Here is a 17,642-nt window from a genome sequence, read left to right on the forward strand (position 1 = left end):
AACAAACAAAAAACAAAAGGGACCTTGCTATATCACCTAGGTTAATTTTAAACTTGTGATCTATTAACCTCTGCCTCCCGAGTGCTGGGATTACAGGCATTTGGGAGGCAGAGGTAGGCAGATCTGAGTGTGAGGCCAGCCTGGCCTAAATAGTAAGTTCCAGGATAGCTGGGGTTATACAGAGAGACCCTATGTCAGAGAAAATTAAATAAAGGGAGAATACTTCTCAGCCCAGCCTAACCCACATGGGTCTTATCATGATCTAAAACGAAAGATGCAAGAAAACTGCAAGCTAACATCCCCTCTGAATACAGATGCCAAGATTCTCAACAACACAATCACAAACTGAGCACAGCAGGTAAACACAACTGTTCTCCGTGGCCAGAATGAAAGGCCGGCTCACCTGCTGCAAACCCATCGCTACAATAGCCTCTCACAAAACCCGCAGATGTGAAGAAACACTGAAAAAACACCTAGCAAAAGTCTTAATGCTTTGTGTGTGTGTGTGTGTGTGTGTGTGTGTGTGTGTGTGTGAGTGTGTGTGGTGGTGGTGGTGGTGGTGGTGGGTGGGGAGCAGCGCTAGAGATATTTATGAGGCAAAACACTCCCCACTGAGCAATGTTCTAGCCCACTCCCTAAGTCTAATACTCTTTTGTAATTTAAAACAGATTTTAAAAGACTGAATAACCAGAGATTAAAGAAAATTGCCTCTGACCAAGTGTATCCACAAAAATAAACACGGTTCCAGGGAGTGATCCAAACTTCCTAAAACTACCAAAATTAACATCACACACAACAGTGGAGGCTGGATCTTCCCCAGGCGAGAAGGGAGACAAGTGCTCCCATTCTGCCCACTCTAGGCTGCCAAGCATCAGCCAGGGCAAGCAGTAAGATGAGGAATAAAAGACCAGAGCTGGTAAAGCACCTCAAGTGGGCAAAGCACTTGCCACACTAGTCTGATGACCTGAATCTGCGTGGGAGAAGCCTTGCAAAGGGAAGACAACCAACACCCCAAAGTTCCCTCTCACCTACACACACACACACACACACCACACACACCAGCAGAAAGACTTGAGCACTGAAGGGAGGGTTCAGTGTTCAAGAGCACTGGAGGATCCTCTAGAGGACCCAGGTTATATGACCAGCACCCACACAATGGCTTACAGCCATCTGTAGCCCCAGTTCCAGGGGCTCTGATGCCTTCTGATGCTCTCCACAGGCACTGCGCGCACGCCCACACACACACACACACACACACGCACACGCACACGCACACGCACACGCACACACACACACACAAATGAAGGCAAACGCACCAGATATAGAAAATTAAAAAAAAAATAAGTGAAAAAATCTAAAAAGACATCAGACTAGACATGTGTTCACGAGTCAAGAGGACTTGAGACATCAGGCCTCACAATGCAGCCTAGACAGCTCAATGCAGTTCCTGCCACATTTCAAGGGCCAATCTTTAACACAGCCACGGCTACATCGGACAAGTCCATAGTCAGCATTGTACTAAACAGGAGCATCAGAGCGTTTCCTCTAAGATCTGGAACGAGGCAGGAGTGTCCACTCTCTCTACCACATTCAATATGTGCTTAAGTCTCAGCTACAAAAGAAATAAATAAAAGGGTATAGGCAGAAATCAAATTAGTATTTCCAGACCATTTGATCCTACACTTGAAAGACCTAAAAACTTCACCAGAAAGCTCTTAGACATAATAAACACTTTCAGCAAAGTGGCAGGATACATACAAACAAACATACATACACACGCCAAAGACTTCTACAATGAAAACTTTAAAAGGCAATGAAGAAGCTGAAGTGGGCACCCTGAGGGAAAAACTTTGCATGAACTCAGAGAATTACTATTGTGGAGACTGGTCCTCACATTTAATAGAATTCCCATCAGAATCCCAATGACATTCTTCAGACAAGTAGGAAAAAGAGTCCTAAAGCTCGTATGGAAGCAGAAAGAAAAGCGCTGGAGACGGCATCACCACTGATGGCAGACTATATTATGGCACCCCAGTCACAAACCACAATAGCAAGGGCACAAAAAGAGCCACATGGACCAACAGATGGAACAGAGGACCCAGAAATGAGTCCACCTTGCTACAACCACCCAATCTTTGACAGAACTGACATATATCAGAGATAAAAATACCCATTCTTTAGCAATGGTGCTGGAAAAACTAGTATCTCTCTCTCTCTCTCTCTCTCTCTCTCTCTCTCACACACACACACACACACACACACACACACACACACACACACACACACACACCCCTCCTAGTATAAGACCTAAAAGCTGGGAACTCTAACTACTCCCTGGTACAGGGATGAGCCAAGGACTCCTAAGCACTAATAGCGTTGGTCCCCAGAGCCGCCGATGACAGGAAGGAGCTTCTGCAACATGGGGGACAACGGAGTGAAGACAACACTCACAGAACGAAGGGAAGACACTCGCTGACTACACACACATGGGGGACAATGGAGTGAAGACAACACTCACAGAACAGAGGGAAGACACTCACTGACTACACACACATGGGGGACAACGGAGTGAAGACAACAGTTGCAAAATAGATGGAAGACAATCGCTGACTACACACACATGGGGGATTAATGTCTAGAATTAGTGAAGAACTGCAAATACTCAGCAGCCAAATTACCCACTAATAAATGCTCTAATCCACTGGACAGGCAGTTTGCAAGAGAAGAAATCTAAGCGGTTAATGATCGTCCTGAACCATTAGGGAAATGCTATTTAAAAACGCTCTGAGATTCTAGCCCAACACCATCACAATGGCTACCATTGACATCGTACATCAATACAGGAGCAGATAAATAAACCGTGTTCCACAAACACAACAGAATTGTGCAGTCATGAAGAAAAATGAAACCATGGGATCTGAAGGAAAATGAAAATGAACGAAACTGGACGTCATTATATAGTAAGTGAAATAAGACATACTGCGGAAAATTAAAATTTACAAATATGCCCATGTGTGTATACATAGATATAAATGTATGTATTTATATGTACATGTGTAGTCTAAGAAACTGAAAGTGTAAGGAGATCCATGAAAGTTGACTCTGTGTGGGGGGTGGGAATCCTGGGAGAAAAGGCATCAAGCAGAGAGACAGAGAGAGAGAGAGAGTGAACGCAAAATACCACGGCACACTGTGTGAAAACGCCAGAATGCTGCTCACCATGCTGTCCGCTAACTGAAAAATTTGGTGAAAATTAAAAAACAAAGTAAATTTTAAAGAAGAATGAAGACGATCATTTTCAAATTCACAGAGAGCGGGGAGCTCAAAGAACCGAGCGAGCGTGCTCACACCTTTAACTTCAAAGCCTGTTACACAGCTAGGGTGAGCCACACAGTGTGGCATCAGCATAAAGAGGAATGGGAGGGAGGCCAGGAACAAGTCCCTGAGAACAGTCACCACCTCCAGCCACTCAGGGGCGGTAGGTAAGGACGGAGATCAGCTGCTGGAGGATCAGCTGCCGGAGGATTGCTCTCACCAGCGTCTCCTTGTCTCTCTGCCACTTCCTCTTGTCCAGGTCTGCGCGGCTCGACCTCCTCTCCATCCTCCTTGCGTCCTTGCGGGCTTCTTGCTCTTTCACTCTGGCAGATAACTGTTCTAATTCTGCCTGCAACCAAGCTGCCTTCTCCCTCTCTCTCTGCAGACAGCATCCCAGCTCCTGTTTGTGGGTCCGCAAGGCATCCACGGCTGACCTCAGGTTGCCACTTACCTCCTTCTCTCTCCTGAGCTCTACGCAGCGCTCCTGAGCCTGAGCCTCCAGCTGCTGCTGGGTGTGGGCAGCCTGTTTCTGCACCTTTTCAAGCATGGCCTCCAGCTCCAACGCACGAGTCTTCTCTGCCTTCAGCTTTCGCAGCAGAGCGTGCTGCACTTGTGTCTCTTGGCGGGCACAGGCCTCCTGCGAGTTGCGGCTCAGCTGCTCTGTCAGGAGGCGCTCGTGCTGTAGGGCCTCTGAGAGCTCGAGTGAGCGGCTCCGCTCAGCCTCCAGGCTCTTCTGCAGCTCTGAGAGCTGGCCCTTCTCCTGTGCCAGCAACGCTTCGCAGCGCGAGGCCTCGATCTGCAGCTCCTTCTGCAGGTTGTCTTTGGCCGCACGCTCGTGTTTTAAAGCCACACACAGTTGGTTGTTTTGAGCAAGCTGCTTCTCCAAAGATAGTTTCAACTCCTACATGGGTGGGGAAAAAAACCAAGATAGTAACAATTAATACTGATGGTTTTCTTATTTACACTTTTAATTCAGAAATGACAACTTTTGAAAACTATCCTATGGGTTAAAACCATACTCAGGACTATAGGGTGAAATACTATGTGGAATTTGTATTGAGAAAGTATATGCACACATCTTTCTCCCTTTCTTAGAAATCCCAAAACACCAGAATGCTCAAAGATGTGGTGTTTACAGTCACGCACTGTACCGACGACCATGAGCTACAGGATACGATGAACTCAGGGTACAAAGACACCCCATGTTTACCACATCTGCTTTATGAAGACCTTAGGTGCTAAACATCATCTGGCTAGCTACAAGGAGGTTGTGTGACACTGGGTATAACAGCCACACTTGTAGAGAGACTCTCTTAAGCATCACCTGTCAATAAAAAAGCCTATGGCCAATGAGCTGAGGCAGGAAATAGGAGGTGGGACATCCAGGAATGAGAGAGAGGATTCTGGCAAAGAGTCAGGAAAGCAGGAGACTTGCCCCAGAATGCTGAGGAGATACACACAAGAAGACAAGGCAAGGAATCAGCCATGTAGCTGAACTCGGAAGAGAATAAAAGAAATAATAAGTTAACAGCTACTTGGAGAACATAGGAAAGATTACGGCCTAAGCGTTTAGTAATAAATAACTAGTCTCAGAGTCGTTATTTCTGAGAATTAAGTGACTGGGAGGAAAAACTTCATTCAATGAGCACTGCACTCCAGGGCAGGCCTCATGAGCAGGGGTAGTTGACCAAAACAAATCAGCCTCCATGGTTTCTGTTCTTTTTATTTCTTTTTAAGAGAAAGAATATGATGTTGGGGAAGGGGGAAAATAAAGTCAGACATATTGTTTGAAATTCTCAAAAATTAAAGAACACTTTTACAAGAAAGTAAATAAATAAATAAATAAACAAATAAAACCAATGGGAATGCAGAAGAACCTTAGCTGGGAACAATCAACAAGGCTGTACACCATTGCCTTAAGTCAGATACCCACCTTCTCCCTTGCCAGGTGTGGTCTGACTTGAATATTGCCTTGGCCCTGCTTACAATGTCCTTACAATGTTTGGCCACCATTTTTTTGCCCATACTGCAAGCTATCTCTAGGATTCTTCCAGGACCTGTCTGTCTGCCTTACCTGCTACCACCCACAACTCCCTTCTATGTCACATCCTCTCCACCCCGGCAGATCTCACACATCATCTCTAGGGCTGAACCCATCAGTCTTTCTCAGCATCTCCACACACAATTTCTCTCCAGCCTGCCAGTATCCTTTATCTGGTAACTCCTGCCTACGCCACAACCCTGATGTAAGATTCTATCAGGATCCCTCCCTACCTGCCACTACAAGGTCCCTTCTGCGCTGAATTCAAATGGTCCACTCACAGCCTTCTCCAAGGTCTAGATCTATGAGTCTCTCTAACCCTCCCCATTCACCCACTCTACCCAACCTTTGAGATCATGCCTTGGCAGGTCCCACACCTGCGCTAACTAGTCTGACACCCTGCACAGCCACCAATCTCTATGCTTCTCACAGGACTCTATTCCCAAACCCACAGGTCCCTCCCACACCACTTCCAACTTTTTGACCCAGCCAGAAATACCCCACAGTCCAGGATTAGACCTGGAGGCACAACTGTACAGCAGCCCATTCCCCTCTACCCATCTGACTCCACATCACCCAAGCCATTTCCAGCCTCTCGGCCCAACCTGCCTGTGCATCTTGTCTTCCGCCCCTACCTGCTTTATTCTGGTCAGACTTAGAACTGAGAAAACAAGTCCACAGAGGCCCGATCTCATCACAGGAATAGCAACAGTGGGAAGGAAATGTCAAGCCGGTGTCTTCTCTCCAAATTCTACCAGTCCTACAGATATGTTTGTCAACGGAAATTACCCAGAACCACAGAACAAGCTTTACAAGACAATCATTGACTTCATCTGAGAACAAGAAATTTGAAGACACGACTCAAGGAAATGAAGGAGAAAGAATTTGAGAAGAAGAAATGCTGAGTGACACCCCGCCTATGACCCAGCTGTACCACTCCCAGGCGCAGCCCCACAGGACTCAGCATACCACTCCCCAGATGCTCCTTCAGCCAAGTTCACTGCTGCTCCACTCAGAACAGCTAAGAAATGAAACAGCCTGCATGTCCTTCGACGGAACAACTAATGGATAATGAGATGCAGCGCGTATACGCTGTGGAATGAAACGAAACCGTGAGCACTGCAGGGAGCTGCATGGACCCAGGAAAGAGGATGCACATCAAGAGAGACCACCAAACCACAAGTGACACAGGGCCTTCCTCATCTGAAGCTCTAAACAGTCGGCGGTGAGCATGGACCATGGCGTGATTGCAGAAACCAGCATGGTAGGATTGCGGGAAGATTAGAGAGGAACTGTGGGTACACGTGATTTGATAGGGGAAAATGGAAAAGAGGGGGCTTTTTCAACTACTGTTTTTCAAGACACAGTTTCTCCTTATGTAGGCCTGCCTGTCCTGGAACTCACAGAGTTCTGCCTCCCTGTCCCAAATGCTGGGATTAAAGGCTTGCACCACCACAGCTGGGCAGGGAGAGGGCTTTAACTAGGGAAGGAGAAGGGAGAGAAGTAAAGATGTCTGGAAAAGTCACCAGGAATCAAGCTATTAACTATCTACCCAAAGAAAAACACTCTAATACATGTAAGTCTACATATAAACATGCATACACATATAGCTTAAAGGAAATTTTCTCATTTTGTTGACAACGTTCCCTCCAATAGCCAACAGCTACCTCACAAAAAACCCCAACACCAGGCATGAAAAACCCTCTTTTGAGTTGTTGGTCAGTGTGCTAGCTAGATTTATGTCAACTTGGCACAAGCTAAAGTCGTCTGAGAGAGGAGGAACCTTCAATTAATGCCTCCTTTCAGATGAGGGCTGTAAACTGTGTTTGGTGGTGCACACCACTAATCCCAGAACATGGGAGGCAGAGGCAGGTGGATCTCTGAGCTTGAGGTTAGCCTGATCTACAAGGTGAATTCTAGGACATCCAGGGCTATACAAGAGAAATCCTGTCGCAAAAAATAAAGCCAATCAAACAAACAAACAAAAAAAATCAGGGCTGTAGTCAAACCAGTAGGGTATTTTCTTAGTAATTGGTATGGAAGGCCCCAGAGCATTGTGGATGGTGCCATCCCTATACTGGTGGTCCAGGATGCTACAAGAAAGCATGCTGAACAAGGCATATGAGAAACAAGCCAACAGCAGCATCCCTCCATGGCCTCCCCCTCCTACCTCCAGACTCCTGCCTGGTTTGAGTTCCTGCCATGGCTTCCTCCAATGATGAACAGTAATGTTGGAAGTGTAAGCCAAACAAACCCTTTCCTCCCTAAGTTGCTTAGGTCACGGTGTTCTATCGCAGCAACAGTAAGCCTAAGACAGCCAGGGCTGTCCGAGAGACTCCTAAAACATCACAGGCTATTGCTATTGCCCTTGGTTGTTCCTCAAAGGGACAAAGGTAAGTCCCTATCGTTAAAACACCACATACTTCACACCCACGGCCTCAGTGGCCACTGAGCTGGAACTGACCCGAATGTCTTCTGTTCAAGAACTAGCTTCCATCCTACCAGAGGCACTGTGCAGGCTTCCCATGGGGGGAAGCAATGATAGTCCTAGCCGGCTGTGATGACTACTGACCACCATGACAACCAGCTTGGCGCCATAGCTCGAAGGGTGCAGCAGTGGTACTTAATGGGATCCAAGGGCTTTCCTCTAGTTGGTCCATGCAAATAGAGGAAAATCTTGTCTGGTGCTGGAGACCTAACCAGTTACCCAGGACTGGTGAAGTCACGGATCTTAAAGGAGAAAGTGCACCCTCTGTTTTACTAAACCAGCACAACCCCCTACACTCTGTGCTACGTAGAACATATCTAGAATATGCTCTAAATATATGTCCTTAAACCCACAGGTCAGTGTGTAGCCTTCATCCCTCAAGGGAACTTCTATCTGCAACAGATGAGGGACACCAATCCAACTGATACATCTATACAACCACACCCCTACCCAAGGCTCAGGAAACACTGGGGAAGAGGGCACACACAGAGTATCTGAGCCAGAGATCAGAGTTTACTGTGAGACTGTGTCTCAGAGCAATCTCAGAAGCTACACCTCTAAAGCCTTACCAACATGGCCACCACAAACATGAGCTGAGAAAGGACAACGGCAGATATGCCCAGGTGACTAGGGCTAGACCATACAGACATGCCCAAGTGGATAGGGATAGACCATGAGGCCTCGACCCTACAAAAAGAGCAGCAACCAAGCAATGCTAGGAGTGCGAGAAAGAGCCTTCCTCATAGAAGAGCCCTGAAAATATAGTCAAGTAACACCTTACAGATCGAGCAGGTTAAATTCAGGCCATAGATTTAAAAGAGAGCAAATCAAGATCTATAGGAAGGTTTCAAGGGAAACAGATGGTAAGTGATGTAATTATTTTATAAACTCAAAGATAAAATGGATAGCCTCATTTTGTCTTAAAGTCCTTCTGACTGAGCCGCCCACCACACAGAAGAACAAGAAAGGCAGTCACCTCCAGGGCCCTGGAGCTCTGGCCCTCCCTCTGCAGGTACCGCAGTTGCTGCTCCTCCTGCTGGGCCTGGAGGGCCTGCCCCTTTCCGCGCTCAGACTCCAGCTCCTCCAGCACAACCTTCAGCTCCTTCTCCTTCCCGTCCAGCACAGCTCTGCGTGAGAGACACAAGGGGACGGCAATGAGCTGTGTGGAAAGGAGACATCCAGGCAGGCGTCCCTCCCACCATTGTCACACGGAAATCCAAAGCCCCCACAGCACCTGCCAGCCGAAGCAGAAGAAGTTCCACAGTAGGACCACGTCACATGGCCATACCTGAGCCGCAGGACTTCCTGCTGCACCTTGTCCAGCGACTCCAGCAGGCTGGTGTTCTCCTGCTTACAGGCGTGCAGCTCGGACTTCAAGTCCTGGACGGCATTCTGCTCCACCACCAGGCGCTTGCGCACGTCGCTCGCCGTCTCCTGTTCTTTGCTCAAGGTTTTCTGTAACTCGTTTGCTATGCACTTTTCCTGTTCCACTTTGTACGCCAAAAGTTCAACTGACAAGAATTAAAACGGTAGACAGCACGTTATCCCTGAGTCCGTAGTGTGCTGCACTAAGGTATGTCATAAATGATGTCGATTTGGGGGACAGGACTTCCTGTGAGTATTTCTGTGAACTGGAAGCCATTGTGTCTAAGGGAGCCAAGGCACTCAGGGACACATTCCTCTGACTCTTAGGTGTGACCTCCTGGTCAGGACACACTCTGAGACCTATAGCACCAGCCATCCTCACACACCATATTCCTACAACAGAGACAAACTAAGGCCCATGTGGCTTACTGAAAAATTCCCCCAGAACCTCAGGAAGACTGGTTCTGCACAGTCCTCTGAAAATCCAGAAGGGAATGCTGTGTGGTTCTTGCAAGGTCAGTGCTTCGCCAACATGAGAATTAAAAATAAAGGTTCAAGACTGCAGAGCAAGACTCTTATAAACAGACACAAATTTGAGTCTAGCCAAGACACATGCATGCACATGACCCAGCACAAGCGTGACTACCTGACAGAAACCCAACAGAAACAGATACTCCTGCAGAAGGGAGAACACTGGACTGAGGGAGGCTGCCATGCTAAGGCCTGATCAGTACACGGCCAGAAAGGAAACAGACCATTTGTTCACAGATGTCATGTCCATAAAAACCTTCCTAAAGGTGAAAACTTACATACAAGATTCTGAACTCCAGTGAGAGATCCCATACACTCCACTGAGAGATCCCGATCAGGGCTTCCTTTGCATCCAAGGGCCTGGCGGGGCAGGGATGGGTGGGGTAAACTGCATGCAGGGGCACCCACCTTGTCTTCGTAGCTGGTGCTCCCGCTGGCTCCCTCGGGCCTCTGTGCTCGTCAAGGCTGCACACAATTGCTGCAGCTTCTCTTGGTTCTGTAAGTGTGTCATGCGGAGCTGAGCACGCAGGGCCTGAATCTCAGCTAGCAGGCTGCTCCTGTCTGACAGACACAGGTGGTCCTGGACCTTCTGCGGGTCTCCCTAGAGGGCAGGGAAGAACACACTCGGGGTGAACGCTGGATGGTAAACACCCAGAAGAGGAGGCAGAAGGCGGGAGTGCCTCATCCTGCACTACTAATCCTTTCAAACCCAAGCTTCCAGAGCCGCCGTGGCGGGTTTAATGGCTTTGTAAGGATGCAGCAGGTGCACAGGACCTAGAGCCTGGCCTCTGAGCACCTTCCTCACAGCCCAGGGCCTGTTGCATCGGCACCTCAGTCTCGAGTTTAGACGTCTCATCTGTGCCCAGGGACATGAACAGGATTCCTACTGTCCAAGCATGCTAATGTCCTCTAGCCCATGTGCAGAGTGCTTGGTGGCCCGGGAGAGCCCAGGGAGAGCTCAAAGAGTCTGTTCTTTTGCTAGGTGTGTCCCAGGGAGGAAGACTGAGGGACGAATCCACCAAGCACATTAGCACCTATACCTGAAAGCATGACATTTCACAAGGCTTCCTCAGCCCATGATCACCACATTCCAAAGTTTGGAAAAATATGTAAGTCGAAAATTTCCTAAAAGATGGACTCCCTCACACTCTCCGGAAGGTGGTAATCAAAGGCCAGGTTCAAGGCTGCTGCTCACCTGCTCTTGGATAACCTTCTCCAGCCTCTGGACCAGGGAGTTATAATCTCCTAGGTTTGAACCATAAGGTCTAGGCTGCAGCTCAGCCTTCTCCTGCTCCCTGGCAAACACTTCTTGTATGGCCCGCAAAAGCTCCTCACTCCACGTAAGGTGTGTTTCCAAAGATTCCTGAAGGGGAAAACAGGAGAGCCGGTGCTGGGCTAGGGTGCAGGCTCTGTGGCAGAGGCTTGCCTAGCATGTGCAAGGCACCTGCTTTATACGCTCAGCACGCACACGCACGCGCGCACACACACACACACACACACACACACACACACACACACACACTGTGTCCTCCTCAGTGTGCACTCAAGTGTGACCAACAGGATGTGTCTGTCCCACAAGTTCACATATCTGGCCCTAATCCTCACAGTGAAGAACAGTGTACCACTCAGATGAACTGTGATCGTACAGTGGGGCTCCACCTGACAACGCTGTGATTAGTTATAGCTGTAAGAGTAGAAACGTGAGAATACCTAAGGGTACGCATGCTCTCTGCTGTTGCAGGAGGAGGCAACTGCAAACTGAGTACTGGACTCTCACCAGAGCCCAGCTGGTGCTGAGCACAAACACCCAGCCTCCACACAGCCCCGCAGTAAACACCTATTGTCTAAACTGTCTAAACTGTTTGGTCTGTGGTGTTTTATCATGGCAGCCGAGAAGGCAGAGAAGAGCAGAAACCAGTCTGACTGAAGACTGGAATTGCTCAGCCTGACTCTATCACCAAAATACTGATACCAGTTCTCTGAGAGTACAGCGCTGGTAAATCGATTAAAGACCACTATTACCAGGAAAGACCACTGTGGCTGTCTGAATGAAAATGGCCCCCGAGAGTTCGTAGGGAATGACACTGTTTGAAAGGATTAGGAGGTATAGCCTTGTTGGAGTAGTGAGTCTTGCTGAAGGAAGTTTATCATTGCAGATGGACTTTGGATTCCAAATGTCCAAGCCAGGCCCACTGGCTCTCTCTCTTCCTGCCTGCTGATCCAGATATATAGCCTCAGCTACCTCTTCAGCACCATGTCTGCCAGCTTGCTGCCATGCTTCAAACCATGATGATAACGGGCTAAACCTCTGAACCTGTAAGCCAGCCCCAGTGACATGCTTTCCTTTATAAGAGCTGCCGAGGGCTGGAGAGATGGCTCAGCGGGTAAGAGCGCTCCTGAAGGTCCTGAGTTCAAAGCCCAGCAACCACATGGTGGCTCACAACCATCCATAATGAGATCTGATGCCCTCTTCTGGTGTGTCTAAAGACAGCTACAGTGTACTTACATATAATAATAAATAAACCCTTAAAAAAAAAAAAAAGAATGTATATTTAGAGAAAAAAATTGCTGTGGTCATAGTGTCAGTACATATCCAAGAATATTTGGGCAGAAAAATTCATCTTGAAGATTAAATGAACACATACACACACAGACTTGGATATATATATATAGAAAAAAGGTGATATGAACCTGAAAAAGAGTTAAGGATGGGGGTGAATGTGATAAAAAATGTATTCGCACACCTTTAATCCCAGCACTCGGGAGGCAGAGACAGGCGGATTTCTGAGTTCGAGGCCAGCCTGGTCTACAAAGTGAGTTTCAGGATGGCCAGAGCTATACAGAGAAACCCTGCCTCGAAAAACAAAAAACAAAAACAAACAAACAAACAAACAAAAAACTTCAATAATAATAATAACAACAACAACAACAACAATAGTTTAAGGCTGACGTTAGTGTCTGGAGAGGCAGCTCAGTGGTTGGTAAAGAGCCCCAGCTGCTCTTCCAGAGGACTCACATGTTAGCTCACTTCTGTGTGTAACTCCGGTCCCACTGGATCACACACCCTCTTCTGGCCTCTGTGAGCACCAGGCACACATGTGATGTACAAACATAAATGCAGACAGAATACTCATACACATAAAATAATTAAAAAACATAATGATATCAGGGGCCAACCAGGTGGCTCAGCAGGCAAAGGCTCCTGTGTCCAAGTCTGATGACCTGAGTTCAATGTTCAGAAAACACGCCGTAGGAGGGAAAACCAACTGACCTCCACTCACGCTACAGTAATCCCTCCACACATGCTACATAACAAACGTTATTTTTTTAAAATATTTGTTGGTATCAGAAGTAGTGAGATGAAAAAGAGCAAAAAAGTAGTGGCTGGAATGAGAAGTGTCCCCCACACTCTAAGGCATTTGAATACTTCCCAGTTGGTGGCTCTGTTTGCGGAGGTGTAGGTGGTTTGGCCTTCTGAGAAGGTACATCACTGAGTGGCAGGCTCTGAGAGTACAAAGCTTTAGGCACTTACAGTTTTCTCTGCTTCATGCTTATGGCTGAGATGTGAACTTTAAGCTCCCTGCTCCTACCAGCCACAGCTCTCCATCATGATGGACTCTATTCCTCTGAAACAAACCCTTCCTTCTGTGAGCTGCCTCGGTCATGGTGCTTGATCACAGCAACAGAAAAACCACAAATAGAATGGGCAACCTTTCTCTCCTTCTGCTGCTGCTGCACCAGCTAGCCCTGGGCTGCAAAGGCGCAAAGCTATATGGAGCTACCCTGCTGGGTACTCTGTGCTTCCTGGGGCTATGGTCAGGAGCAGGCTGGCTGTTCAAAGCCATCGCAGTGGTGTGACCATGTTATGGGCAGGTCAAATGGTTCCTTCTCGTGTACTGAGCCAGCAGTCTCCTACCTTCTCTCCTTTGTCAGTTGTCACCTCCGAAAGGGCCTGACTGTCTCTCGGGAAGCCATCCAGGGGGTCACGTGGTTCACCTTTGTTCAGTGCACTAGAGGGGTCCTGGCTTTCTGACAAGGCCAGTATCTGGTGGCTCTCATCAAACACCATCTGCAGCAAAGCCTACAGAAGGAAAAAAACATCAGGAAGCAGGAGGCATCCCAGCCTGAAACCATCATCCACACACCCAACTACTGCCACCTCAGCTCTTTCACTGAAAATTAAAACTTACTTTACTATTAGGCTGTGCTTAGACAGAAAACATTAAAGACCTCTCCCTCAGTGTTTTGTATCATATATAATTAAGGCACAAAGAATAAAGCAAAGATTAACTGTATTGGTTGGTTTTGTATCGACTTGACACAGTCTACAGTCATCAGAGGAAGGAGCCTCAGTTGAGGAAATGCCTCCCTGACTCAGGGATAACGTGCTGTCTACCGTTTTAATTCTTATCAGGCTGTAAAGCATTGTCTCAATTCAGGGTCAATGGGGGAGAACTCAGCCCACTACAAGTGGTATCTTCCCTGCATGATGGTCCTTTGATCTATGTGAAAGCAGGCTGAGCAAGCCAGTAAGCAGCACTTCTCCATGGCCTCTGCCTCAGCTCCTGCCTCCAGGTTCCTGCCCTGTGTGAGTTCCTGCCCTGACTTCCTTAAATGATGACCAGCAATGTGGAAATGTAAGGTGAATAAGCCCTTTCCTCCCCAGCTTGGTTTTTGGTCATGGGTTTTCACTACAGCAAAAGTAGTAGGCCCACCACCTGGGGGACTGGCATAGGACCAAAGAGGAGGACCTTCAGTGGGACTCCTATACTGTGATGGCCCAGGATGAGTGTAGCCCACCAATGGGCTAAGGCTGACCATCGGAAGGGACAGGTTTTTCTGTGTCACTGGGGCTGCCAATTCTCTGGGACATTAGTACCTTCATTTGCTTTGCATGGATCTCCTTCTCCTTCATTGCTCCTGGTGACTGGACAAACCTTCTAGAGAAAGGAACAGCAGCAGCAGCAGCAGCGACTAGGTCAGTGGTGGGAGTCTCAGACCCTTCTGAGCCCAGGGTCAACATCATAGCAATGTCTGGGCCATCACCTAGAAGCACACGGGGTCCGGGGTTGAAGCCACAGCATCTGTTTCCAACTACAGTGACAGCAACTCATGGCACATAAAGCACCGATTAGCACCAGGTAAAGGTGTCACCAATTTCCATAAAACACAAGTCAGAGGGAAATGAGCAAGAAAGGGAAAGCTTACTTTGCATGTCTGGCGTGTTGTCTGCTCAGGGTTATCTCAGCTCCTTACACGGCTGTACCCGCTCACCCCCACTGGCAACCACACCCCAGAAAGCACTGAGGGGCTGCCAGACAGTACCTAAGGCCTAGGTGCTTCTCACCCAGCACAGGGGTCAAGAATGCTGCGGACAGACAGGACACCAAGCCTAGACACGGGGTAGGAGCAGCTGGGTGGACAGCGGTGTCCACTCTGGATGTGCCTGGCTTGACCTGAGGTGGGATAGGGACGAGACTGTGCACAGTCCAGAACCTGTGGCACCAGACATCTAATGGGCAGGGGCTTTACAAGGCCTTGGGAGCATAAAAGCTGGATCTTCAGGCCTGTTGCCTGCAATAGCCTAAGAAAGCCTACAGGAACGTGCTGGCCAGTGCGGTACAGTGAGGGTCTGGTGCCCAGGGACTCAGCCTATAGAGGCAGCAGCCCCAGACCCACAGCGAGCAGAAGCATCAGGCCATCTCTCCCTTGATTGTGCTCAGTCTACATTCTCAGACATACAGTGAAAGGATTCACACCTTTCATAATGCTGGGGAGAAAGAAAGTGCAGCAAATGGAAGGAAATCCTAGAACTCATACGTACAGAGGAAGCCCAGACCCTCATTCTCAAGCATGAGGTGGGGAAGCAAGAGATGACACTCAGGAACTCACAGCCTTAACATGCTAACTCTTAGAAATGCGCCTGCCTCTCTTGCCTCCAAATTCTGCAATTTTTTTTTAACCTACTTAGTTGTTTATATAGGCACTGGTGTTTTGCCTGCATGTCTGTCAGTCTAAGGGTGTCAGATCTTGGAATTACAGACAGCCAAGGAGTACCATGTGGATGCTGGGAAGTGAACCCCTGTCCTTTGGAAGAAAGGTCAGTGCCCTATCCACCGAATAACTCTCCAGCCAATAGATGCTATTTTAACAGCAAATGTGATATGACAATAAGTCCTACACAGGTGTCCCCACTGAGTCCAACACAGGCCACTCAACTTTCCCCGCCATCCGCTCCATCTGAGTGTGAAGGGAAGGAACGTTCACTGCACGTTTACTTTTCTTTCCAAACGCTTGAAAAAGGTGCTAAGCAATGAGCTGAGACCTGGACCCCACCCCCCACCCCCAACACACGAAGACATTCTTAGGAGGCAAACAGAAGCACGTTGGCAACTTGTACTCAGGGAACAAGGTGACAGTGCATTTGGACAGCAGAGGACCTGGTGGAACCTTTGTAGTATCCTGAACTCTAAAAGTACACACACACACAATAATATATATATATATATATATATATATATATATATATATATATATATATATATATATACATGTATGTATGTATGTATGTATGTATATGTATATATAAAAGACAGACTCACTTTTCCTGCTCCCATCGCTTCTTCTCGCTAACTCATGAGAAGGGGATGTTAACAATTCTTGAGAATCAAAAGATGTTACGATAAAGTCTTCGACGTCCTTCTCCTATTGGACAGGCAGATTTTTGTAAGGTCACAAAAACAGTAAGTAACAACAGATGGTAACTTCCTAAGGTCAGAATATATTGTGCTGCACACCCGTGCTGCCGACAGCTCAGTCAGCACTGGGGATAGTCTAAGGGACAGAGAAATGCCCAGTGAGTACAGGCAGCTGCAGCCACGCTTGACAACCTGGGTGTAAACTATGGGACCCCCAGGATAGAAGGCGGCCATTGCTCACAAGGCGTTCTCTGACGTCCACGTGCTGTAACCAAACACACATGCACACAAAATGAAATGTAATTTTAAAAACTGTTTTAAAATAATCTTTATAAAACAGCCACTAGCAATATATCTCAAAAACTTTTAAATTTGTGCATAGATGATAATGTATGGGTATCTTAGATAACATGTATACCCCAAAGTACCCTCATATAAAAAATACTTCAAAACAGAAAAATGCCAGGGCTGGAGAGATGGCTCAGCAGTTAAGAGCACCAACTGCTCTATCACAGGTCCCGAGTTCAATTCCCAGCAACCACATGGTGGCTCACAACCATCTGTAATGGGATCCGATGTCCTCTTCTGGTGTGTCTGAAGACAGCTACAGTGTACTCACATACATGAAATAAGTTTTAAAAACCTTAAAAAAGAAAATTGCAATTAAACTAAAAAATAATAAATTGAAGTGTTCTTAAAATTAATCAGTACCACATGTACACTCACAGACAATTACTATAATAAATCTAGGGCTGTGGCTGTGCCTTAGTCAGCAGAGTGTGAGTCCCCACCCAGCTTCCCCACATAAAATCCCAGGTGGATGCTATGTCGCTACAATCCCAGCACTTGGAAGGTGGAGACAGGAAGATTCACGGGGCTTGCTGACCAGCCGGTCTGGGCCAAGGAGGAAGCTGTGTTTCAGTGAAAGCCTCTGTCTCAAAATAAGATAGAAAGCAACAGAGGAACAAGAAACATTGACCTCTGACCTCCACATACACATACAAAATCTAAAACAACTCAGACAATGAGGCCTTTTGTAAATTACATAAGACTTATGACCGTGCTACTCAGAACTAACATCCATTAAGACCCACAACTTAAGGTTCTGAGGACTGCAATTATCCCTCATGTTTCAGAGGTGACTAAAACCATCTAAGGGTCCCTACAACAGTCAGCTGGAGGGCTGATTTCTTCTGGAAAGCCA

At 47.5% G+C, this 17,642-nt stretch overlaps 1 protein-coding gene across 17 annotated transcripts in view; it reads right to left on the bottom strand.

Annotated features, from left to right (window-relative positions):
- The window catches only part of Pcnt (pericentrin (kendrin)), a 91,659-nt gene that overhangs the window by 19,831 nt on the left and 54,186 nt on the right, over window positions 1-17,642 (bottom strand). For 9 of the 17 annotated variants that reach the window (XM_030244950.1, XM_011243383.3, XM_017313839.2 and 6 more), the window contains 8 exons: window positions 16,343-16,445; window positions 14,620-14,786; window positions 13,657-13,821; window positions 10,936-11,103; window positions 10,149-10,341; window positions 9,079-9,355; window positions 8,821-8,971; window positions 3,536-4,216 (listed from right to left, as the gene is read on the bottom strand). In XM_030244950.1, the coding sequence (XP_030100810.1) occupies window positions 3,536-4,216; window positions 8,821-8,971; window positions 9,079-9,355; window positions 10,149-10,341; window positions 10,936-11,103; window positions 13,657-13,821; window positions 14,620-14,786; window positions 16,343-16,445 (1,905 nt within the window). The remainder of the gene's footprint in view (window positions 1-3,535; window positions 4,217-8,820; window positions 8,972-9,078; window positions 9,356-10,148; window positions 10,342-10,935; window positions 11,104-13,656; window positions 13,822-14,619; window positions 14,787-16,342; window positions 16,446-17,642) is intronic. The other 8 variants (NM_001282992.1, XM_006513353.4, XM_017313843.2 and 5 more) reach the window with 3 other exon arrangements.

The sequence above is a fragment of the Mus musculus genome, chromosome 10 (genome assembly GCF_000001635.26).
Source record: "Mus musculus strain C57BL/6J chromosome 10, GRCm38.p6 C57BL/6J".
NCBI lineage: Eukaryota > Metazoa > Chordata > Mammalia > Rodentia > Muridae > Mus > Mus musculus.